This window comes from Lemur catta, chromosome 17, assembly GCF_020740605.2.
Source record: "Lemur catta isolate mLemCat1 chromosome 17, mLemCat1.pri, whole genome shotgun sequence".
NCBI classification, from domain to species: Eukaryota; Metazoa; Chordata; class Mammalia; order Primates; family Lemuridae; genus Lemur; species Lemur catta.
This window is the reverse complement of record NC_059144.1, coordinates 13676901-13702961: the sequence shown is the minus strand read 5'-3', so window position 1 is coordinate 13702961 and position 26061 is coordinate 13676901. Positions and strand designations below refer to the sequence as shown.

General features: G+C 49.4%; 1 protein-coding gene across 1 annotated transcript; it reads left to right on the top strand.

Moving 5' to 3' along the window:
• The first annotated feature begins 9935 nt into the window (after positions 1-9935).
• CD93 (CD93 molecule) lies at positions 9936-14215 on the top strand. The gene is made up of 2 exons (XM_045529093.1): positions 9936-12242; positions 12519-14215. Exons 1-2 carry the CDS (start codon positions 10321-10323, stop codon positions 12541-12543), a joined length of 1947 nt encoding a protein of 648 aa, XP_045385049.1. The 5' UTR covers positions 9936-10320; the 3' UTR covers positions 12544-14215.
• Positions 14216-26061: the final 11846 nt, after the last annotated feature.

The following is a 26061-nucleotide window of genomic DNA, read 5'->3' as shown; positions in this document are numbered from 1 at the left end:
TGCCACTCATACCCTTGACGGTTTTATTTGCTGTGTCGAGTTATTTCCTTTCCTGTGATTCTATACTCACACCCCGTGCCCAGGACTTGAAACTGTGAGTTGGGGGGAAACGTGTTTTGTTTTATGGGATTCTGCAACACCAACAGGTCTTACAATGTGGCAACCCAACGTCTACAAATTGGCCACTGTTTTAAATTGTAATTTTTTTGGAGCTCAGAGATAGACTATTAAAACACACCCCAGTCGCTTCTGCCTTTAAAGCATGAGAGATAAGAGAAACCACACTCCCTTGCTGAATAACTCAGGTGAATTGCCGGCAGCCTCTGGGCATCCTGGCTTTGCTTTCTCAGGAAACCACACGGAGCTGCCTCTGCGTGAGGCAACAGCACCATGTTTCATCCCAAACAAGCAAAGGATGCAGCCTGCTCCGAGCGTGAATGTGAAATGGCTCCAGCGTGTTGGAGCCTGAAGTGGCCAAATGTCTCACCCTGCTTCTCATCACCCGCTTCGTTCCTGTGGGAAAGAGGAAGGTGATGGTGCAGGTACGTGGGTGCAGATGCCAGGTCCCCAGCCGGCCCAGGCATGTCTGGCCACTGCCCTGTCTGTGCCATCTACCGCTCCTGCTCACCCTGGACGCCAGGGTGCGGTGGTGCAGGCAGTTGCAGTGGGGACAGACAGACAAGAAGCCAGTCTTCCCCAGTGTGTGCTGGGCAGCTGTGCCAAGCCCCCAGGTACCTGGAACACCTGCAGGTACAGGCAGCACCTCCTTCCTCCGCTCAGCTGCCTCCCTCAGTCAGCACCGGGGGTCTATTCTCCCACCAGAAACAGCCCGTCTGGAAGACTCTTCTCCCTTGTCTGTCTACCAATAAGCGGGGAAGGAGTGTGTACGGAAGAACAGAGTTTGGCTCCCAAAACTATCATGTGGAAGTCTGATTCAGCAAACAAACCAAAGATCTACAGACCTGGGGAGGACTTCAAGACCTCTTGTTTCATGGAGTGAAATTTTTAGGACTCAGAATTCTGGAGAGAATCCTTTTGGCTGTCAGTAACAACCAAAGCATAAGAATGCTAATAATATCATGTAAGAAGTGCCAGGTGGAGTCATTTCAGGTTTGGCTAGTCACACAGTTCCAGGAGAGCTCAGAGCACCCAGGCTCCTTCCTTCCGCCCACTCACCTGTCTGAGCAGGCTTGTCCTGACCCAGCAGCTTTGCAAACTCGCCCTTGGGAGATCATTCCGAGGAGGGGCTGACCATTCCTCCAATCTCTGTTTAAGAGCAAGGGGGACTTTCCCAGAATCACCCGAAACTTTCCCTCACACCACATGGGTCAGCCTGTGTCACGTGTTCCCCTTGAGCCAGGGGTCGCCGGGACACGGAAATGCTGTCATTCATCAGACTGGATGTTTGCCCCCTGGCTAGGGGAGTCTCCCAGCGTGTTCTCATGCTCACTGGCAGCAGATACCCGATGGAGCATCTCTTAGGAAAAATCAGAGGGGGCATCTGTTGGAGAAGCTTCAAGAATTTATAAGATGTTGTAATTAGGAGTCTCCACACCTGCTTTATATAGAGAGAAATGCACACAGACCCTGCATCGGCCCTGGGTTAACTTCCCACGGAAGAACTACTGTGGCTTTGTGTGAAGGCACATGGGCTACTGAGTGGATAGACACTTGGTGAAGTCGAGGCTCCCAGGGCCACGGGAGCCATCTGCTAGCACAGAGGAGGGTGCTGGGGGCCGCTGATTGCCACATCAGAGTGGAGGCCAGCATCGCCAGACACTTTGATTTTTCAAGAAAAGCCAGAAGTCCAGATATTTCTGTAAAAATCTCACACTTCTTAAATGTGACAATTCATTGCAATATTTAAGAAGAACAGGGTCTGGGTCTAATACTCAGTGATGAAGACCTGGACCCAACCTGGGAGCCAGCAGTTGCCTTCATCCCGATGAAGAGGTTGACATGTGGCAGTCGTGGTGACACTTTGCCTTTACCTGTTTCACCGACCAGGAGTGGCACCCGGCTGGGGAGACACCAGTTGTGACAGTGGAGCCCTTGAAGAGCACTGTCATGTTCTTCCAGAGCAGCTGGCAGATCACTTTCCAATGTGTGCCTTCCAGAAAGAACTGAAAAATGAGGGACGGGGTAAAGCAGGGTGCCCGAGGAAATAGACAGGGACGTGTCCTATGCGGAGAAATGCTTCCCTTGCACGGCTGGAGAAAGGTAGGGCGTGGAGAGTGTGATTCATAGTTTCAGATGGAAACTAGACATAATCCTGAGCTTTTATGGGAAATGAAACCGGATGATGAAATGTGGCCACTGGTGAAATTAAATTAGACAAATAAGCCCCACCACAGGCAGACAGATCCACACACGGGCAGAGGCATTAGCGGAATCAGCCAGGAATGGAGCCGGGGCCCACGCATGCCCTGGCGTCTTTCCTTCCAGCCTCACCAGCACAGCAGCTTTTGGTGCTGGTGTTCGGCATCAAAGGGTCAATCCACCTTCACATCTTGGAGAACCAGTCAGGATTGGAAAGTCTAACTAATAAGGACTTTTCTCTGTCACTTTCCCCAGGGGCAGACTGGATGTGTGCCCTGCCCATGCCCCCTGATTTCCCATTTTAGCAGGTGGTCACTCGTGATCACCTCCCCGAGAATCAACCAGGGCAAAAATAATAACCTTAATCATTGGAACTGCTATGCAGCAAATGTGAGACTGTATTCATGTGGCTAATCATGACAACCATTGACTAAGCACTTACCGTGCCAAACGCTTCACCATGTCATCTCATTTAATCCTTGGGTCTCTGTGAGATGTGATACCATTTACATGTAAGGAAACTGAGGCCCAGAGATGAAAGATACTTGCACAAAGTCTCGTAAGTGGCACATTTTGGCTAGTGACCACACTACAGAAGATAGGAGTTATTATTACCATTTTGTGCTTAGGCGTGGAGCTTGGGAATGCCCACAGAGGCCAGGCAAGGCCAAGGCAGCATCCTGACACCCAGATTTTCCTCGTGCTCTGGGGCAGTCTTCCCAGTTACAAGGGGCAGCCCTAGTCCCCTGCCCCAAGTGCTCCTGGGTGTGGGTCTGGACCACCCCTGGAAGGTTCTCAGCAGATGCTTGTAATGTCGGCCTCTCCAGATCTTGTTTCTCCTTCTCAGGAATCTCCAGGACTCCCCATCAGCTTCCCAAAGGAAATTAAATGTTCTCTGAAAAGCAGGTCTAGCTATTCAACTTACATGAACTCTTTTCAAATAACTGTTACGTTATTGTTCTCATTTTTATGGAAAATCAAATCTTGGCATGTTAGGCCAAATAGATCATTTTTATTTCTGTCAAATTATATTGTCTAAATGGGGCTAAATTTGTTATGACAACTTACTGGAACCCCCGAGAATGTTGTAAATGCCAAACGGAACCTGCATTTCATCCCCGCCAGCCACGTGGGCATGATTTAGAAGCTTGTATTCCACACGCACAGCTGTCGCTGGAGATTAAATGTGCAAAAGGGTCCTGCCGAAAACTCTGCTCCCCTTCCTGATTTATCTCTTTCTGAAGGCTGATGAATGGCCTTTGCTTATCAAAGCCGGTGTCAAGAGGTGAGCACAAGTTAACCTTAAAAACAGCATTCGGCCCAGTCGAGTTTTCTATAAATATTGTGCATGATTAATTAGGCTAGAAGACTATTTGCTAAATGTGGAAAAATCAATAATGCTCTTAGATGAATGTTTACCCAACCGAGGATCCAAACAAAGACTCTAACTAAAGTCAGGGAAGTCTTTGAAAAATAAAGGCTTCGCATCTCCAGTAAATACAATAGGGGCTCTGCTCCTTGTCATTTTTGCCTCGGGGGGGGGACGAGTCCTGGACGTGTGGCGTTGCAATCAAAGCAGCAGTGACTGTTGTCTACTGATGGTCGCTCTGTGCCAGCCCTGACAGGAAGCGCTCCCCACTGCCGTCTCATCTAATTTAATCCTTCCCACAGCACGATGGCACTGTGACTCTCATTCTGCCTCTTCTATAAACTAGGAAACAAAGGCCCCAGTCTTTGTTTGACTGCGGATTGGCCCAGTACCAAACCCAGCAGCTGGCCGAGGCCCCCAGTTTGAGTTGCTGGAGCTGGTGTCCGGGTGGTGTCAACTCTGCAGGCTCCTGATGTGATGGTAACTAACATCTCAGGCACTTTTCTCAGGAATGGACTCCCTGAGTCCTCACAAAGCCCCCTGAGATTCAGAGACAGCTGAGGAAGGCGGTCACAGACTGCTGTACCACACAGCAGTAAACAGCGTGGTTCAGGAGCTTGCCTAAGGTCACACAGCTGGCAAGTGACAGAGCGGGATCGAAGCCCAGTGCAGAAGTATTCTGTCCCTTTCCTGCAGGACAGGCGGACAGTCAGCGAGCTGCCCCCATGGGAGATGTGTGTCACTGAATGGCTTTGCCTGCAGCGTGCTTGGCATCTTTGTGCCCAGCGTGGGCCACTGCAGCACCCACACCTCCGTACAACAGAGTGACTTTCAGAAATAATCATGTCAAAATCAAAGTTAACGATTTTTCCTAAATTTGTTTTTTTTTAAGTTTTAAGGCAAATGATTAAAAAAAGGAGAAATTTCAATTAAAAACTTGTTATCCAAATTCAGTTACATACCTCATGAACAAACTAAAATTTGCACTTAACAAACAAAAACATCAGTTCTCACAGCTTCTACTCTGTTTCCCTGTTTTAAACTTTGAACACAAAAACTCCAAGCGATCACATAGAATGATGGGACCAAAGTGAATCCAGTTGTATTTCATTCCTTTTGCAACCTCTGTGCTGTCATGATTCACGGTGACTCTACTGTATAAACCCAGAAATACATGAAATCACAGGTGCACGAGACCAAGCGAACTGAGAGATCCCCAACTACCATCAACTTGCTCTCAAAAGACGGTGGGTGGTTTAGTCCACGTGGGCTGGGACCTGCTCTACAAATGGGAATTCTCCTCATTAACCTCTGAGTGGAATACCATGTTTATTAAAGAATGAGCAATTAAAAGGTGCTAACCTGAAGCTTATAAATATTATTAAAACAACAGTGACGACCACAATTGTTTAGAATTTAGACTAGTAAAAGCTTTTTTTAGGGGGAGGAGAATTTTATCATTGACCTTGTTTAGGACTGCTGGGACTTGGCAAAAATAAAAAAGACAAATTAAAAGATAATACAGAGAAGACTGCCTTTTCATCAGTTTCAGATTCTCTGCCAATGAATCACCACCTTGTTTCCTACATCTCCTGTGTCTCTGATCTGCACCTGCTTTGTGCTCTGCCCCCAGCTCGGCCACCCACAGGCCCCGTGGAACGCACATCCTCCTCTCTGGGACACTCTGACCACCTCAGATGTGTGGCGTCCCCTGCTTGCTTGGGCCACCTCTAGAACGTGTCCTTCACTCAGCAAGAGTTCTCTTGCTGAGTGAAGTCTCCCGTCCTCTTGTCCCTCAGCCCTGCTGCCTGCTACAGAGCTCATAGGGCACCGAAACCCAGGTTCCTCCCCCTTAATGTGCAGAAAACAGCCTGGTGCATAGTAAGTGCTCAATCTACATTGACTGAGTGAATGAGCAAATAGGAGCGAACAGACCGATGTACATTGAGTACCTGCTGTGTGCTGTGCCAAGAAAAATGCAGTGTGCTCCGTGTACCCTCCTTAGTTCAATTTTTAGTTTAGAGAAAAAGAAAAAAAACAGAGAAGCCAGATGTCTGAATGATCCACAAACCAATTCGTCTGCTCCCAAACAATCGAGATTTTACTCTCCCTGTATTTGAAAACAGAACATTCTGTTCCTGGCATAATGTGAAGTAAATTTAAAAAGAAAGCTCAGAGTACTCGTTAAGACTCCAGAGTTCATGTGGAGGGTCTGGGGCCGTGGCTCAGGCACATACCATGCTGTGAGGCTTGCCGTGGTTCTAGAACACCTGACACGGCTGCCGTCCAAAGATCTGCCAAGGAAAGCTCTTTTAGTCTTCCAGCTGCTGATTCCTGTTGCTTAGGGATCTGTCCTTGGAGGGGTTTAATACAATCTGCCCTCTAAATACAATGCGATCAATCACCATTTGGGGGAATTTAGTATGTGGGGTGCAGAAGTGCCTTGAAGTTTGCATTCAGACCATATTAAATACTACATAAAACTCCACTAAATCCCACCCAGGAAGAGTGAGCTGTCCCTCTGCCCCCGAGCTCGTGCATCATGCCTCATCTCCCTTGCCCCCTCCTCTGAGGAGCATCCCCTACAGGTGTCCTCAGGAGAGGACAGCTGGGGTGACCTGGACCTGGAGAACCAGCTGTGAGGGGCCCAGATGAATTAACCCAACCTAGCCCAGCCCAGCAGGCAGCAGCCAAAGGATCGAGGGACAGGGAGGAAATCAGAAGACACTGGGGACGTGGAGAGGGGTTATAACCAGTAGGAAAACTGCCCTGTATTTTTGACACTCAGTGGGTCACTTTTGGAGGAAATCGCACATGTGTGGTTCAGACAGAGGTTTGGTTGCATCTGTGATACGTTGAGGCCTCAGTGCCCACTCTCTTCCCCAGTTCCAGAGGGGAGAACAAAGCATGATGTCACTGTTGTTAATGCTAGAGCAACAAAGGTGTCCAGAGGCTCAGTCCTCACCTCCTTATTTACAGAGGAGGGAGGCGAGAGCCAAGGCTGCGTTAACCAGGGTACCAAAAATGAGGAAGTGGAATCCAAGACTGCCAGGGCAGGACAGTTCCTACATTTTCTATGGCCTTTCTCACAGTCGGTGCTTTACAAATATTAATATTACGCTGTCTAGGTTAATGGATGAATAAACCGAGTATCCTTTTTGCTAGTTTATTTTCTCCTTTAAGATGTCAACACTTGGTGAAGTGCAATTGGTTGGAAAGTTCCCACATGGAAGAAGAAGAACTGACAGCTAAAGATACCTTGACAAAGATCTGGGAGTCAGAGCAGCTAACAAGCTATAAGTCACTCATTCAGCCCGTATGAGCACCAACTAAGCAGCAGGCTGGGCGAACCCTGCAGCTCTCGAGTTAGCTGAGGAATCTAGCCCTGGGCTGTACAGACAGAGGGCTAGACCCGGAGACAGGCTCCCCACTGAGTGGACGCTGGCTGCACACAGCCCAAAAAGCCAAGGCTGCCAGATAGTTTTCATAGAATGTTAGGGAGTCATTTGCCTGTGAATAAATGTTGAGAAATGCAGCTGCTCCCAGGCAGAGTGGCCAGCTACACTGGCTGGGAGCCAGGATGCCAGCCTTCCCACGTTCCCTCACACCTGGCTACCTCCCCAGCTCTGGTGGGGAAGTCCTTCTGCACACCTGCCCCTGTGCCCTCCACCCAGCTCTACCTGGCACCAAGAGTGGTCTGACCTGGACCCTCAGCACCTCCTCAATCTGTGGCCTCTAACCCAGGGGCCAGCCCAGTCCAAGCTGCTGTCCCTGGGCCTGGGAAGCTGTGGCCACCTGCTAAGTGGTCCCCCCACACCACTTGGGGTTCACATTGTACATGCAGGGCTCACGCTGCCCTCAGCACCTCCCCATGGATTTCAGAACAAAGCCCCACACCCTCATCATTTGGGCTCCAGGGCTCCCCTCCCCCTGCATCCTCCCCCCATCCCCCTGCTGCAGTCTGCAGCCCTGCATCCACGCCCTTGTCCTTGGTGCAAGCTGCTCCCCTATCTGGACACCATCCTGCCTCTTAGCTATCCAGATTCCAGCCTTATCACTTTCCTTCCCCAGAAGAGCTTTTCCTAGCTGCCTACTCCCCAACCAGGTCACTACCCTGCAATGACCTCTCCAAACACCCTGGACTCCTCCCGGTGTTGCCTGCAGTGAAGCCATCAATGCCGCGACTTGTTGAAATGCTTCCACCCTAATAGACTTTGAGGATGGTGGGGGCAGGAGTTCCCTCCTGGAGTCCAGTGCCTGGCTCGGCGCACAGTAGGACCTCTGTTAAGGACTGCTGGAGGGATGCATGGATGGATGGATGGACCTTCACAGGACCTCCAAGGAGTGCAGGGAGGGCACTGTGGCTTCTGTGAGAGGGTCCCCAAGTACCGAGGAGCATCCTCTGGGGGGTTTCCAGCTGGAGTCTGGGGAGGCAGGGAGCCAGCGAGCTCCTAACCCCCTGACACCCCAACTCAAATCTCCTGGAGGCCAGCACGGCAGTTGCTGGTGTCATGCCCAGTGGCAGTGCCCTGCGACTCTCCACCCGAGCGTTTCCTCTGGTGTATTCAGCCTCTCGGGCAGCCCGGAGCGCCAAAGAGCTGCCCTGTGTCGTGAATTCTTATAACTGTAGTCACCTCAGCATCCATTTTGAATGGAATTTGGGCTGTGTCCTAGCAGAAGCAGGGCTCAGCCGCCCTTGACAGAGTTCCCAGTTCTCTGTCTCTGCCTCCTCCCGGTTCCTCAGTGTGCCTGGTCCAGATATAATATCTGCCTTATGCAGCCGCCTCCTGGTGACCAGCTCCCTGTGGGACAGCTAAGTGCAGCCTGCCTGATGCTCCCCACGTGGACTGCCCAGATATGCCACAGTGCCACCTCTCCGTCACAGTGGGACCCCACGGAGCTCCCCCCTGCCTGCACCAAACCCACCTGTCCCCAAGGGAACCTGCTTGGGGAACCCCCTGAACCCCCATAAAGACTTCAGCCTCAGGTTCCTCTCTCTCCCCCTTTGCTCCCTACCTGCTGGTTGGGTGTGCATGTCCCGGATGGCTCCCCTCTTCTCGTTCGTTGCCTGTGCAGGGGGTGACAGGGCTTCCCTCTCCTCTCTGGGCCCTGTAAGGGACATGCTGCTTCTGTTACTTCCCGTGTTTTCTTGTTTCAACTCCCCTTGTCCCACCTGACCGACTCACCCGAGCGTAATTCTCCTCTGCCAGGGCTCTCTAGAGACTGGCTGTCTTAGTAGGAGTCAACTGCACACGGGTCAGACCAGAGCCACAAAGGTGTCCACCTGTATACACAAGCTTCCTGTGAGAGGTACACCTGGGCAGGTGGGCAGGCCTAGAGCTAGACCCCTTTAGAGAGAAACACAACCGGCTGCCCAGGTCAGAGGGGAGCTGCAGGAGAGAGGCCTGGCGCTGAGGTGTGGCCCTGGCTCCAGCAGTCCCCGGGCCACCTGCTCTGCAGATCGCCATGGGCTGGCTTCCTCCTCACCTGTTCCACTTCCCTTCCCAAATAAACTACCCGCCCCAAATCCTTGTCTCAGGGTCTCCTTGTGAGGGACCCCGACCAAAGGCAGCCCTGAAGAGCAGACGTCTGTGGCTGCAGGAAAAGAACCCTTTGATTTGAGGGCTTTTGACGAGTCGTGGTGTCCCCAGGGAGCCTGTGGTGGCTCTGATCTTCATTCCCCGCCCAGAGCTCTGGCCCTTCCCGGTAATCCTCTGCCGGGGGAAGCAGGCCTGCAAACCCAGGGCCACGAAGCCAGAGACATTTTCATTTTCTTTTCTTTCTGATGCTTTCTGTGACCCTGCCACCTCACAATGCAATATTTGCACTCTGAAACCCTGAAAACTGCCAAATTTCACCCAATTTGGTTTAATTTCTCAAGGAGCTTGGCATTGTGTTCGAAACCCAGACATTCCCACGGCCCAGTGCCTATTTAAAAACTGACTATCTATTTAAAGTTCATGATGGGGGGAATAAAAGAAAAAAGACTCCCAAAGCCAACAAAGGGAACATGAGATAGGCAAAAGAAAAATCCAGTTTGCTTCTAAAAAAGGCCGAAAATTATAACCATCCACGGCCTTGTGTCTTAAGTCTCAGAATTTTTCCCCCCTTTTGGTTGTTTGCAAACCAAAAGGGAATTTTATTATGGGTTGCTAAGTGAGCTGTCTCAAGTTCCTAGCCCCCAACGTCTTTGCTCGCTCGGTAGCATGCCATTTCGGTTCCTCATGCGGATGGGAGAAAGACGGAACCGAAGGGAAGCAGGCGGGTCTCTGAGCTGTCCCGTCTTCCCCCACGCCACTGCGTTTCCCCAGCACCGAGCCAGGGACCCAGCAAAGCTGCCTGGCTCCTTTTATGAACAACAAAACCGTGATGAAGGCAACAGGAGTCAGAAAACCATTCATGGCAGGAAGCCCCAGTATCCGGTGAGAAATAAGAAATACAACAGCACAGGATGCGCCTTGGGTCAGGGGGACGGGAGCAGCCCGAAGCCTTTGTGTCCTTCTCTGGGTCGGAGCAGCTGCCACTCAGCCCTCAGCTCCCCTCAGGGCACAGCTGGGGACCCAGATAGAAGCTCCAGTCGCTGTTGTCACTGGTGGGGTTATCACCTCCGCCGAGGGGGACACGGAGGGGGAATGGCCACCGTCTTGCTGCTGCTGCTGCTGCTATTCCTGGGCCAGCCCTGGGCTGGGGCCGGAGCCGACAAGGAGGCCGTGGTCTGTGCGGGGACTGCCTGCTACACAGCCCACTGGGGCAAGCTGAGCGCGGCCGAGGCCCAGAGCCACTGCAGCCAGGAGGGGGGCAACCTGGCCACAGTGAAGAGCGAGGAGGAGGCCCGGCACGTCCAGCAAGCCCTGGCCCAGCTCCTGAGGCGGCAGGAACCCCTGGCTGCGAGGATCGGCAAGTTCTGGATCGGGCTGCAGCGAGAGAAGGGCAAGTGCTTGGACCCCAGCCTGCCGCTGAAGGGCTTCAGCTGGGTGGGCGGCGGGGGGGACACGCATTACGCCAACTGGCACAAGGAGGTCCGAAGCTCGTGCATCTCCAAGCGCTGTGTGTCCCTGCTGCTGGACCTGTCCGTGCCGCCTCCCGCCAGCCGCCTCCCCAAGTGGTCAGAGGGCCCGTGTGGGAGCCCTGGCTCTCCCGGAAGCAGCATCGAGGGCTTCGTGTGCAAGTTCAGCTTCAAAGGCATGTGCCGGCCCCTGGCCCTGGGGGGCCCAGGCAACGTGACCTACACCACCCCCTTCCAGGCCACCAGCTCCTCTCTGGACGCTGTGCCCTTTGCCTCTGTGGCTGACGTGACCTGTGGGGACGGGGATGAGAGTACGAGCCATTATTTCCTGTGCAAGGAGAAGGCCCCCAATGTGTTTCACTGGGGCAGCTCGGGCCCCCTTTGTGTCAGCCCCAAGCACGGCTGCAGCTTCAACAACGGGGGCTGCCAGCAGGACTGCTTCGAGGGGGGCGACGGCTCCTTCCGCTGCGGCTGCCGGCCGGGGTTCCGGCTGCTGGACGACCTAGTGACCTGTGCCTCCCGGAACCCTTGCAGCTCCAGCCCGTGCACTGGGGAGGCCACATGTGTCCCTGAACCTCACGGGAAAAGCTACACATGCCGCTGCCCCCAAGGCTTCCAGCTGGACTCGAGTCAGCTGGGCTGTGTGGATGTGGACGAGTGCCAGGACGCCCCCTGTGCCCAGGAATGTGTCAACACCCCCGGGGGCTTCCGCTGCGAATGCTGGGTGGGCTACGAGCCCGGCAGCCCTGGAGAGGGGGCCTGTCGGGATGTGGATGAGTGTGCCCCCGGCCGCGCCCCCTGCGCCCAGGGCTGCACCAACACCGAGGGCTCATTCCATTGCTCCTGCGAGGAGGGCTATGTCCTGGCCGGGGAGGACGACACCCAGTGCCAGGACGTGGACGAGTGTGCGGGTCCTGGGGGCAGCCTCTGTGACAGCCTGTGCTTCAACACACAGGGGTCCTTCCGCTGTGGCTGCCTGCCAGGCTGGGAGCTGGCTGCCGATGGGGTCTCCTGCACCATGGGCCCTGAGTCCCTAGGACCACCGGCTGGGACCTCCTCCCAGGAGGAGGACAATGAAGAGAGAGAGGGGAGCACCGTCCCACCTGCCACAACGTCCAGTCCCACCAGGGGCCCTGAGGGCACGTCTGAGGCAGTATCCACCTCCAGGAGGCCTGCCCTCCCACCCAACAGCCCCCTCACCTCTGCCCTGCCCAAGATGATGGCTCCCAGTGGGCCCCCTGGCATCTGGATGGAGCCCAGCACCCACCACCCCACGGCCACCACTGGCCACCGTGACTCTGCAGGTGGGGATTTCGTGGCCCCACAAAGCGATGATGGAACCGACGGGCAAAAGCTGCTTTTGTTCTACATCCTGGGCACCGTGGTGGCCATCTTACTCCTGCTGGCTCTGGCTCTAGGGCTGCTGGTGTATCGTAAGCGGAGAGCGAAGCAGGAGGAGAAGAAGGAGAAGAAGCCCCAGAGTGCGGCAGACAGTTACTCCTGGGCTCCAGAGCGAGCCGAGAGCAGGGCCACTGAGAACCAGTACAGGTAAAGGAGCCCCGGGGACCCCGGGAGAGGGAGTGGGGACAGCATGGGGGAGGGGGAGACCCTGCTGTAGTACAAAGAGGCAGAGGCCAGGAGCCGGCACGGAGTCCCTGCAGATGAGCGATGACAGACGCCAACTCCTCCAGCGCCCCCCTACTCAGCGCAGGTCGCCGTGTCCACAGCATGCATGGGTGCACGTGGGGCTTCCTGGGAGGGTCTAGGTGTGCATGTGGCTGCAGCACAGTGGCTTCCAACACTGCCTTCTTTTGTTCCCCACAGTCCGACACCTGGGACAGACTGCTGAAGGCGAGGTGGCCCCAGGGACACTTAGAGTTGGCAGCCACCATCCTCGGAGCTTTGAACTCCCCGTTCCCAAGGGGGGACCCACATCTTTGGAAAGACTGGACCAGAATCTTAGCAATTATAAACCTTCTCCTTACTAGCCTGGCAATTTGGAATGTGCAGGTATTTTCTACACGTGTGTGGCGTTCCAGAAGTGGAAGCCGTGTGTTTGCCCACCATTGTGGAGATTTTGTGAATATTGAAGATTCTCACTCCCTCTCCCTTTTCAAATCCCAGTGATTCTGGATGGGCCTGAGGAGTCAGAACTAACGGGCTCCCTTCGAATGGCTTCTCTGCTCACTTTTACCTTCTAGGAGGAAACGGCAGATGCTAGCGCTGATTAGGATTGAAGTGATTTCTTCCTCTTCCTAGAAAGAAACTAAGTGAACTAACTATTAACTAGATAGGAGGCCTCCTTCTGCTTGTCGGAGGGAGCGGATTCAGGACATACTCACTGGCGTGCATGCTTTCCCCAGCACAAGCCCTGTCGTGTGGACATTGTTGAAATCCTCTGGAATGACCAGAAGTGCAATTAACTGCTTAGGCAGCAAGGAGGCAGGAAGTTTTGAAATCATGTTCCCTAGTTCTTAAATTTCTAATAGTCTCGAGTTTATTTGTGATCAGGGTTTGAAAAGTATGAGAAAAGTTTTTTTAAGTGAGTTAAATGTGTTTGTGAAAACATATAACCCAAAGGGCTGGGGCCAGAGGGAGGCCAGGGATTGGTTTCACAGATACTTGAATTCATTTGTCTAACTGTACCGATGTTGACACACACTGGACTCCTGATGAGATAAACACCTAACAAGAAAAAAAGTCAAGGACAACTTGCCTTTGTGCCAGGGCGGGCCTGAGATGCCCGCGAGCCGCTCTGCCTCTGACTTCGGACCTTTGAGTGCAGAGGGAGGAAGCCCTGCAAAGTGGTCCATCCTGGTTGTTTGCTAAAGGATGTGTGAGTGGGAGGTGATAGGCTGTGTTTTGAAAGCTGTCGTTCTAAAGCACGTTAGCAGGGTTCGTAGTTCACAGTAGATCCCGCATTCGCATTCGGAGAACTGGAATCCTGACGTGTGGGTGTAACGCACAGGGACTAGCCAGGCAGGACGCTTAAGGAACTTTTGTCATGTCTCTCAGAAAGGAGAAGGAAAGGAAATAACCAAAAGCTTTTGCAACAGCAAAAATTGCTGAAAGCCATTTTAATTTATATCCTCATTTTAAAGAGTACATTTGCAAGATTTCCCCTTATGATGTGGTTGATAGCACTGTTTGTTCTCTCCCTCTCTCTCTCTCTCTCTCTCTCTCTTTCTCTCTTTCCCCCGCCCTGGGGTGCTGGAAAGCAGGCCACCCCTCTCCGTGTTCACCGTGGTCAGAGTTGTTAGAAGTTGCCTGAGCATCTCCGGGAGGCCTCGAGTGTCCAGGGGCTTTTAGCTGCCACCGTGCAGGACAGCAGACAGAGGAAATGTTTCCTTCCAAGGTTCCAAAGTCTTTGCCTTTCAGCACACGGATGCCCTATTGTTTCTGGTCTTGCCTTAGCAACACATCTGTCCCAGGGGTCCACACCCTGAGGGGGGCGGGAACTGAATGCCCTCCAGGTGCATGGCCTTGGGAGTTAAGTAAATATCCTTTTGTCAGTTTTGAAATGTAGATGCTACAGTTGAGATTTTTGTTTTTTAAAAAAATGGAAAACTCAAAGGGTGGGGGAGGTGACAGGAAAGACAGAGGTGGAGGCTTCCTAGGGCTCAGTGGGGCGTCTGGAACTTCTGTTTTTAAAAGTCACCTCAGGCATGCGGTGGCTCATGCCTATAATCCTAGCACTCTGGGAGGCCGAGGGGGGCGGATCGCTCGAGGTCAGGAGTTCGAGACCAGCATGAGCAAGAGCGAGACCCCCATCTCTACTAAAAATAGAAAGAAACTAGCTGGACAACTAAAAATATATAGAAAAAATTAGCCGGGCATGGTGGCACATGCCTGTAGTCCCAGCTACTCAGGAGGCTGAGGCAGCAGGATTGCGTGAGCCCAGGAGTTGGAGGTTGCTGTGAGCTAGGCTGACGCCACAGCACTCTAGCCAGGGCAACAGAGTGAGACTCTGTCTCCACAAAAAAAAAAAAAAGACATCTCATAGTCTCCAGTCTTCAGCTGGAATTTTGATATTTAACACTGAAGGGAGACAAAGGCTGGGTCCATTTGGCAAAACTTCACTGGCCGCAGGACCCTAGGCAGTCTGTTGAGATGAGCATTCTGTGGATTGGAGAGCAACCCTCTGGCCATTCCGATGATTTTAAAGGCGTGGTTGGATGTGCTGCTAACCGGTATCTGCACTTAAGGGAAATAAATGCAACTGCAACACCTTTGCGTCTTGGCCTTTAAAATTCGTGCCCTCATCATTTGGGGTGAAGGAGACATTTCTGTTCTGGGTTCCCTACATATCCCCATGCTCTGTGTACAGATCTTGTAGGCCTTGAATCTGCTGAGGTCCCAGAGCCTCCTGCGGCTTTCACAGTGTTCTGATCGCTCACACAGCCCAGCACTTTGTCTGGTCTCTGAATTCTTCTCTAACTGGCGATTTGAAGCCCCGTCCCCAACAGGGATCCCCTCTTGGGGGCCATGGCAGTGGATAAACAAATGCCCACCAGCCAAGTGACCACTGACAAACCATTGTTTATCCAGAGGGGCCGATTGCTTGGGCTGAGGCACAGCCAGAGGGAGGGTGAGGGGAGGTGCGCTCTGCCATGTCTCAACTTCTCGGTAGACACAGTATTTCTGTCCCAATGACCTGTCCAGCAGCAGCAGAAGCTGGGAGATGGGGACATGGGGAAGGTTCCACTTGGCATCAGGCTCCAAGGCAATGGAGATTTTTTCGGTCCAAATAGAATTTTCCATAGCTCAATAATTCTGGGAAATACTTAGAAAAACTCTTCCTTCTCTCCTTCCCACCTCCCAAAGCAAACAATTTAAAGGGGAGAACACTTCCTGCGTTCTCACTGTGCCCACTCATTCCTGGATTTTGGGTGACTGTCATTGCTCTTTTTTTCTTGTTCATTATTTGGAGAAGAATGACGCAGGGGAGACAATTCCCTCAGATAATCTGAGGAATGCAGAAAAATCCAGGCTAGGACAGTTGTCCACAATGTCCACAATGCTTAGGAGAGACTTGGTGAGCATCCTTTGTGGTGGGCATCCACCCCGGCACAGCAGCTGGGCTTCCAGGCAGGACCAGACGCATCTGGTCTCCACCTGCGGTTGCTCACACAACTAATCACCACTGTCTGTCATCATGACCTCGTGTTGCTGCATATCTGCATATCGCTTTGTTCGGCCACATTGAAGGGACAAATGACAGCAGACTCTGAGGATGCTGAAGCCGGCTGTGGTCACCACTGGCCTTACAAGGCCACTCCTGCGTGTTATGCAGTGGCAGGTCTAGAGGAAGGGCCAGGATTGTGTCTTCACTGTGATCAAGCAAGAGTAAAAGTGAAACCTTTTTCTGTGCACGCTTATGTCCACTGTGCAGGGTGAACTGAGTTGAAATGAATTGCTTTTAAAGCTGCTATCATCTTGTAAGTCCTAATCAAGAGCCCTTGTCTGAGCATATTATCACTGAGCAACCTTTCAGTGGATAGATTTGGTACTTTTGTCCTGACCTTCATTTCCATAAATATTTCTGTGAAAATTAAGAGAACAGAGATGAGATTTGACAAAAAAAGTGACTAAATCCAAAATAACACAGGTTTTTTTTTTTTTTTTAAAGCTAATATAGGAAAGCCTTTTCCTATTATTTTTCTTCTTAGCGTCTCCATTGTCCAAATCAGGAAAACAGGAAAGCGGTGCTTTCTAGCAGCTGCGGAATGGTTTAATGCCCCCTGCATATTTCCATCGCCTTGAACAATAGCTTTAGCATGGGAATCTGAGATACGGTCCCCGAAAACATCTGTCCCTACTCTGGCTGCAAAGCCCACAGCTCAGATCTGTGTGGTTTGTGCAGTTTGTCAATGCAAGGACGATGATAATTCAAATTCTCCACGTATTCAATAGTCAGATACCCTATGCTGCACCAGATGCCCAAGACTCACTGCAGTGCTTGTTAAAAAATGAATCGTGTTTCTGTCTGTTCTTGTAGACAGTGCCTGTGTATTTTAGGTGGAAACTCTGGAATCCCTTGCTTGCATGTTCCCCTTGTCTGCAGGGTGGCAAGTGCTTCTTTTCAGCAGATTTGGCGGTTGCTCCAGCTGAAGTTCTTTGCGCAGATGAGGCTTAAGCTAGAATTACATCCTTGCAAGGCCGTTCTCTGTGATGTCAGATGTGACTGTAAATGTCAGTAATGGCTTCATGAAGGCTAAATGAGAATATAAGTATTTTTTCAATGTGTGTATTTGAAATGTTTGACTAGGTCTGGAATTATGGGATTTCTGTGCAGGATTTTCTTTCATCCTGTGCATGTTTCCCTAACTGCGGGGAGGGGAGGCTGAGGACTACCTTCTCTGCAGAGTCCCAACAAAAGGGTAGCTTGAGTGGCATCTCGGGTCGGGTCTCTAAGAAGTACCAGCTCTGTCGTCTTTGAGTTTCCTGTTATGCATCTATCGTAATAAACTCTGGAACACATTTGTTGTGAACTTGTTTTAATATATTTCATGACAATGCAACATACGTGGCAGAACTTGCTTTTGTGGTCATTAAGTTTATCCGTTTCCCTTTCCAAAGAATTGCTAAAAAGAAGATACCTTGCTGGCCACGCTTCCACATTAGGTGCAGGGCTCTGCCCTCCGTTGCCTCAGTGAATGCTCGCACCACCCTCAGTACGCTGCCCTCGAGGACACGGGGCACAGACGGACTGGACTGCAGTGTGCCCAGTATCCACGGCAGCTGGGGGACCCACACTGGACTTGATGCTTCCAACCTTTGGATTCTGATCTGGAGTCCACTCATCCATGTCTCTCTTTAATTCCCTGTGTCCTTTTAAATGTATGGGTGAGGCCTGGTGCAAGATTAAGCACATCCAATTGATGTGATGTGAAAACGCCATTCTATAATTATCACAGGAGCATTTATCACTACTTTGTCGGCAAAGCTCTTTGAGTTTATTTAACTAATTGGATGGGCAGACCAGATCATTGATTGTTTGGCTGAACAAATCTCACTGTGATTCCAAGTCAGGGATGGCAGATGGTGGTCGATTAGGAGTCTGCCTGCTTTAAGATTGTAGGCTTGGTAAAGGCTGCTACAAAAGAATGGGGCTTAAGCAGGATAAAGTGCTCTGCTGTGTTATGCTAATGACAGGACACTTGCAATAAACACCCATTATTTAGGGTTAAATAAAGCCCGTCCTTTTAGTAGTCTGGTCACTGACAACATACATTTGGAAATTATACCTTAATGTGAGCAACCATGGCTGCCTCCCCAAACATACACACACACACACACACACACACACACACACACACACACACACACGACAGGCACCTGCAAACACACGATACAAACATATTCACAAATGCACACACACACATACAAACATGCATCCACAAACACGCAGACACACACAAACACACACGATTCTAACATCCTTTTGTTTCATGCTGAAAAAAACTTGAGGCCAGGATTTCCTAATCTAGGAAAAGCCCATAAACAAAAATGCCAGCTTTTAATAGTGACTCCTCTTGGTGACTTTTGCTATCTAACTAAAATTTCTTAAATGCTAGGTAAATCTTTCCAATATGATTCATTTACCCCAAATTTAATTTACACAGTTGTTTTTATTGCACAGCATAAACTACATTTGTATTGCTAGCAGACAGCATGCAGATTAAAATGCAAGACTCGGATATATACTGTGTACATTCCATGGCATGCAACATGAATTGAGTGAGCATATGGAGTTATAAGCCAACTCTTAAGAGTGTTCAGCAAGAGCAGACAGAGACAGCAGAGATAATATACTTGAAAACCGAAAAAAGTCTTATTCATCCTTCCCCTGAATTATATGTTGCCATTACAGTGGCTTAAAAAGAGAACGACTGACAGGTTTGTCCCGCACAGTCTCTGTGTACCTCCTGGCTCCTCCTCTCAGAGGAAATAACGGCAGGTCAACGGTGACAAGGTCAACAAAGAGGCAAAATACATGGGGGTATTTGAGGTGTTTCCTCATTGACCTGGATGTTCTCTTGTGGTTGAAACTGGTCCGTAGAATTCAATCGAGTTGAAGGAAGAGGTGGAGGAAGGAAAGAGAGGGAGGGAGGGAGGAAGGAAGAAGAATAAATAAATGGAAGAAAGAGAGAGTGAGGGGGAGACAGAGAAAGAGGGAGAGGAACAGAGAGAGAAAACAAAAGGGGCTGGAGGAATGCCACAGGTGTGGTGAAGGTCATTGGGTCACATTCCTAGTGACTTTCACCACCCAGCGAAGGGCCCTTTCAGCCTTTAGCCTGAGACAATGAGGGGCCCTTTCCCCCACAGCTGTGTCCAAGTGACTTCCTGGGCCACACTCCCCACACTGGCAGATCAGCAGAACTACTGCTGCCGGCAGGGTGAGGACGGGTGCAGTCCCCTCACCTGTCCCTGCAAAGCCTGGCTTGCTGTCCCGCTGCGCTTTCACGCCTGCCCACAGGATTTACATCATTCAGCCTTAAGCTGAGCCCGTGACTTCTGCTCTGTTGGGCTCCTATGTTCAAACATCACATGAAAATAATGAAATCTGTGAGGTGGAAGAAAATAATTGGGGCTTTTACCTTCTCTCTCCAGGGTCTGCCTGTCCCAAAAAGATTATGTCCCAAACATTTTACTTCATTGTACAAACCACCAACGTCCCTCCCACATGTGTGTGTTGGGTGTGGTGCGGGCTCTACGGGCAGTCACACCCGCTTGTCCCCTGTGTTACTCACGGCCTGCAGATCCTCACTGACCAGCCTGTGTCCACACCGTCCCACCCCAGGGCAGCTGTGGTTTCCTCAGTTTCTCCTTGTATTTCTACCAGTTTTGTCTCCTATTTAAAGCTGTGTGGTGAGCTGATGGATATGTTTTTAACACATTGCTTCTTTTACCAATAGGAAATATACCTTTTTGAGCCTTTTCACGTCAAATTATATTTCACCAGACTTTCAAACTGATACACTTAATTCGTTCCGTTGCATCTGATGAATGCTAACTTTGTCAGGTTTTTCTTTTTCGTTTCAGCCTTCTTGTGTCTCTCACAAACAACAAAGCTGGATTTCACTATATTTTTTTCTTTTATCCAATCAAAAGCCTGTCTTTTAATGGGAGAATTCAAGCTATTCACATTCACTAAGATTACTAATAAATTTGCAGTGATTTATTTGATGCATTCTATTTATAATGTGTTTTGTTTGGCATTTCTAGTCTCTCATTCTTGTCAATGATTGGATTGATTAAATTTTCTTTGTTCTGCTTTTCCCCTCTAATAGTTTGGAATTTATGTGGACTATTTGTCTTCTTCGAATACTTAGTGTTAATTTTTCACCTCACATATTTGAACCTGTATCTTCCTATCAACGTCTTATGTTTGCTAATTACCAAATTCTTCTTCCTAAAAAAAAGATAAAACCCCAGAAATCTGTTATTTCTATTTCCCCACTTCTCAAACTATCCCAGTTCCCACCACCATTGCCCACCTTGGTTGCATCTGAATTTCATTTTTCAATTGTTAGAAATTTGATCAGCACCTATGTAGATATCATGAGTTTCACTTGACATTTTTCTCACCCTCACCACTGATTCCTGGGGCTCTAGGATTCAGCTTTCAGGGGAGTGTTTCATTGTGATCATTGCCTTTTCCTGAGAGAGGTGTCAAAGGGCAGATTTTCTGCATGCTTGCTTGACTGGAAACGCCTTTTATTCTCGGTTGAATGATGTCTTGCCTGGATATGGATTTCTGTGTTCTAAACTGTCATCCCTCAAAACTTCGGAGACTTGGAGCCTTTGCTTTCTTGCAGACATTGTTCCTAATGAGAAGGCTGATGGCAAATGATGTGTTTTCTTTGATGGGACACTTTGATTTTTTTCTTTCCTCCACTGAGTGCTTTGATTATTTTCTTATTCTCTGCTGTGTTCTGACATTTCCCTTCAGGTGTACAGGTGCGGGTCTTTCCCCATCCTGCCTGCACTAGGGCAGCACTTTCCACTTCGAGAGGATGCTCCATTCCAAGGGGTATTTGAACTTGAGCCTGTGTCAGAACCTGCTGGAGTCTCCTACAGGGCTCATTAAAACCAGATTGCCAGGCCAGGTACCCCCATACCCCCATCCCCCGAGTTTCTGACACAGCAGGTCTGGATTTCAACAAGCTTCCCAGAGAAGCTGATACTGCTGGCCCAGAAACCCCACTTGGAGAACTGTTGCTCTATTTGGTTTTGAGTAATTTTCTTCTCTTACTATTGCAGGTATATTCTCCCATTCATTCTCTTGACTCTCTTATTCTGGAAACAATTTCTCAACTTTCCTTCCATGCTTTCCGTTGTTCCATCCTGTCCCAGCGGGTTATGAGGTTGCAACTTCTCTCTCAGATCACCCTTGCTCTGCCCTACTTTTCTCAAAACACTAGTCACCTTCTAACACAGTATATGATTTCCTTTTGCACATTACGATTTATTTATTGTCTATGTTTATTCACTAGAATGTAAGGTCTACCAGAGCACATTTTTTTGTCTTTTGGTCTCTGATATGCCCCAGGCATCTAGATGAGAGCCTGGCATCCATGATGCTCAATAACTCTATGTGGAATGCATGACTGAGCTAAGGGTGGGAGCAGGAAAGCAGATAGGGTAACCCCCGGGTGGTCCTGCATGAAGCCCTGATGTTGTCCAGAACCTCCCTCTCCCTCCCTGCCAGCCTGAAGCCCACCCTGGCTCCACAGTCTGCTCACCTGGCCCCTGGTCCCTGGCTCAGGGTACTCGAGCCTTCTCTACTGATGACCTAGGCTGTGGTCAGCATGGCCCTGTGGTCTGGGGCTCTCTCCACTCCAGCTTCTGGAAGCAGACCCTGCAACAAGGATTCAAGTGCATGAGTCCATTGGGGAAGTACAGGGGATGGTGGCAGGAGCATGGGACAGTGATGTAACTGTGGAAACACTGGCAAATGGAGCAAAACACACCGGAGTCATCCTGCCTGAGGGCCAAGGAAGCTGGAGGGTAAACTCTCCGTCAGTAATGAGGCTGCTCCAGGCTGGTGTGGGTGGGTGATTTCCAGCACTTCCAAGTGACCTGACATGTGGGCAGAGTGGCCTCCTCACCAGGGAGCGGGCAGCCTTCTGGGAAAGAGGCAGGCACTGGCCTGAGCCCAGGGAACAGTCTGGGGCCACTGTGAGCTCTGCCGGCAGCCTCCACACAGCCATGCTCTGAAGCCCTTCCTGCCCCCAAAGGTCCGTTTCCCCAGGAGGAGCTGTCCCCTCGAGGCGGCAGTTCTCCGTTCTCTAACAGCCCTCATCACTTTATTCCTCATGGACAGACATGCCTTATGTCTTTCTAAGACACTGCAAGGCACTCAGGTACAAGGGGTGTACAAGGGGTGTAATCTTTCTTGTGCCTGACTCATGGTCAAGCCTCAAATATTTTTTAAATAGAAGACATCTGGATATATTATTTTATACTGTATGTGCTACTGAAGCAATGTAGGGGCAAAATGTGTTGACCTTTTACCCTGTACCAGATATGAAAGTGGTATTCACTTACTGAGAAACAGGTAGTATTACTATCCCCACTTTATAGGTGAGAAAATTGAGGCATAGAGAAGTTAAGACATTTGTCACAGCTGACAGGTGATGAGGTGGGGGATGGAATTTTGCGTTCTCACTCTTCATCCCCAGGTTTCACTGCCCCCCGTTAAACACAAGTGGGAGCTGCAATTGACAAAGTGTCAACCAGCAAAGAGCTAGGAGAAAAGTTGGCTTCTCAGCCTGTTCCAGATAGGAAAAGTAGAGCATTATGCAATGTGGGTCTTTTTAATAAGATAATATCTTATGTTCAAATGAACATACTTGCATTTGTGTACCTCCCCAAACACACACACACACACACACACACACACACACACACACACACACACACACACACACGTGTACTGGGAGTAGAATTAATCAAAAGCCCTCTGACATCCCCAGAGAGATTATATATCCTGAGACTCACCTTGCCTGACCTAAGGGCAGGTCCCATGGGACACACCCTCCCTGAACCAGCGTGGCCACCGCCCTTCTGCCTTGGTAAGAATGACGTATCTGTGTGCGGGCAGGAGGTGGGGGAGGGAGGAATGTACAATTCACCCGAGGGCCTGTCCCGAAGTCAATGGCTATTTCTCAACTGGAGCTCCTGTACACGCTGATGGGAATATAAATGGCAACACCTCTTCAAAAACGAGTGGTTCCTTTCTTAGAAAGTTAGACATATACTGACTGTACATCCCAGCAATTCCGCTCTTAGATATTTATTTAAGGGAAATGAAACCATGATCTACACAGTCTTAGCCACAGATATTCACAGGAGGTTTATATAGAGAGGCTTAACCCGGAAACAGCCCAGATATTCACCAGCAGGTGAAGGGGTGAAGGTTGTGGGTTGTTTCTACAATGGGGTACTCCTCACCAAGGAAACAGGACAGACTCCTGATACACACACCAAGCAAAGTCAGACGGACGCAAAGGGACAAAGTCAGCCATGCACTGTCTGAATCCATTTCTGTGAAACTTTAGAATAGGTAGAACTAATCTGTAGCTCAAAGGTAGTGGGGGTGAGGGCTGGCAGCAAAGGACCTCGAGAGCCTTCATGGGACGATGGAAATAATCCATGTCCTGACTGGACATTAGTTATGTGGGTGTTTTGTATTTGTCAAAACTCATGAAACCATACAGGGAAAATGGGAACATTTTATTTTATGTAAATTAGACCTCAATAAAGTTGATTTAAAAATGTTGCTTATCAATGTTAGGAATAAAATAAAGGTTTGTAAGTTGTGGCCTGAATTTTTTCTGGAAGAGGGAAACAATTGCTTTGGACTCTTATTATTTCAGAGGTAAGAAAAAATGAATGAATCTTCTGTAAGCTGGGGTTAGTGATTGTGACAGCACCCTGTCGCTGACCAATCCCTTCCCCCTCCCACCAAAGCAGCACCAGAATCCTGAATCTCTCAGTTGCACCGACCACCGTGGGGACACACACCTGCTGAGGGATTGGGCACCATTACCATGTCCCTCTCATCTGTCCTGAGTACCAGCTTTTTAAATTCACAGCGTCGGGTTCTTTCTTTTAGCCTCTTCACTTCAAACCATCCATCTACATTTCCTTAGAGGCGGCCTCAGTCGACCCTGCCCTTTGGCCGTAGGCCCTGCAGTTTTAGAGAACCATCTTTTATTCTGGAAACAACATTTCATGTCATTAAACTTTATGAGTAAAAACAACCTCGTAAAAGCTTCTGGTGGAGTCTGCAGCTGCCCAGTTTGAAGTGGAGCCGATGTCAACAAGAAAGTCATGGCCTTTCATTAAGGGTTCTCTCCCATTGCCCAGAGGAGGCCAGATGCCCAGTTGGACTTCTTTGATGCTCACAGGGACTGGGTTTGATGCTTAAAGGGTTTGTGGCTGAAATGAAACGCTTTTTATTAACTTTGGTTATGTGTCGAATGATTTTCAGTGGAAGGTATTTTTGAGCAAAGGAAAAGATGATTCATTTGGGTCTTATAATTTCAAATTTTGGAGTCATATTGGGCTGGAATCAACTTGTTTGTTAGCTTAATAAACAAGAAACCAAACCAAAACATGGAGGGGGGGAGATTTGTTAGGGGAAATGAGGTTTATAAGAGATTTTAGCTGAGCAGTTTAGTCTACTAAAAATTCATCTTGTAGGGTACTCGACTCTACGTTTACATATACTTGTATAAAATAGATACGAATTATAAACGGTTATTACATGAATGCAAGAGAATGCAAGAGAATCAATATCTGTTTAAGTATTTTATTCCGGTTCTGCCTATATCTAAATACGTTATTGAACTTTTAAGATTTAGCAATAAATTTGCCTGTGCATAACAAAACCTGGTTAACATAATGCTTATTTTCTCACTTGACAAGAGGTTCAGAGGTGGGAATGCCAGGACCCCTGCAGCTGCCCTTGGTCGTTTCTCCTTTTTCTGGTCCTCCCACACCAGTGCATGGCTTTCATCCTCATGCTTACAGTATAGCTGCTGCACCTCCAGCCAGCCCACAAAGGCAGTTCTTTTTTTTTATTTCTTGTTAAAAAAATCAAAGTAAGATTTATATGCAGAGAAAGGTACCAATCCCAATTGTACGATTTGACACATTTTGATAAATGTATGTGTATCTCCATTGTTAAGTGACATAAGACTGTATATGTTTTGCAAATATTTCAGTCCGGTCTATAGCTGGTCTTTTTATTCTTTCCACAGTGTCTTTTGCAGAGCAGCTGTTTCTAATTTTACGCCTATTTTACTATCGCATTTTAATGTCTCTACTGGCTGTTAGGAGTTCAGCTGGGCTGGAGAGAACGAGCTGAGCTGTCAGGTGTTGGAGTAGCCGGTTAAAGCACCAATGAGCCAAAGTGAAAGTAACAATGGAGCCTCTGATCACTTGCTGCAATGGTATGAGTGAGTCTGAAACCAGGGGAAACGTTGACTTCCGGATTTCTTTTCCCCCATGGAACTGCAGAGCACCAGTCAAGGTTCAGGTTGGGGGTCATCCCACTATTGACAGAGTCCAGCTGAAGGCAGTTTTATGGGCCCTGAGGTCAGATGGAGACATCAACGCATGTCATTAACTAGAAGGCAATACTTGTTTATAGTTAGGTTTTTCTTTTGAAATAAGGTTCACATACAATTAAATGTGCACATTTAAATGTGCCATTCTGTGAGTGTCGACCAATGCAGACACCTGTGTGATCCAAACCCTTTGCAAGATAAGGACCACGGGCATCACCCCAGAAAGTTCCCTCATCCCCTTTCTCAGTCAATTTTAACCATCCGGTCCCCAACTAGAAGCAGCCACTGTTCTTATTTCCACCACCCCACAACAGATTAGTTTAGCCTGTTTAAAAACTTCATGTGTTTGGAATCAGATAGAATGTACTCTTTTCTGTAGAGCTGCTTTCACTCAGCACAATGTGTTTGGGATTTGTCCATGCCGGTGTGAGTTCAATCTTTCATCGCTGAGGAGAATTCCACTGTGCAGGTATACCAACATTTGTGTATCCATTCACCTGCTGACAACACCTGGGTGTTTCCAGCTTGGGACAATATTCACTAAAAAGCTTGCTTCTAAGTCTTTCTGAAGCCACTTTTCACAGGACTGTAACAATAGAGCCTTGATACATCTCAGAGGCAGACCCACACACGGCACATCAGACTGCAAAGAGTACACATTTCTTCTGATTTATTTCTTTTAGCTCAAGTCATTTTAGGGGTAGAAGAATGGTTATGTGCTGGATGACAGAGTTATACAGACTCACAGCTGAATCCTGACTTCACCTCTGCCCTATGACCTTGGC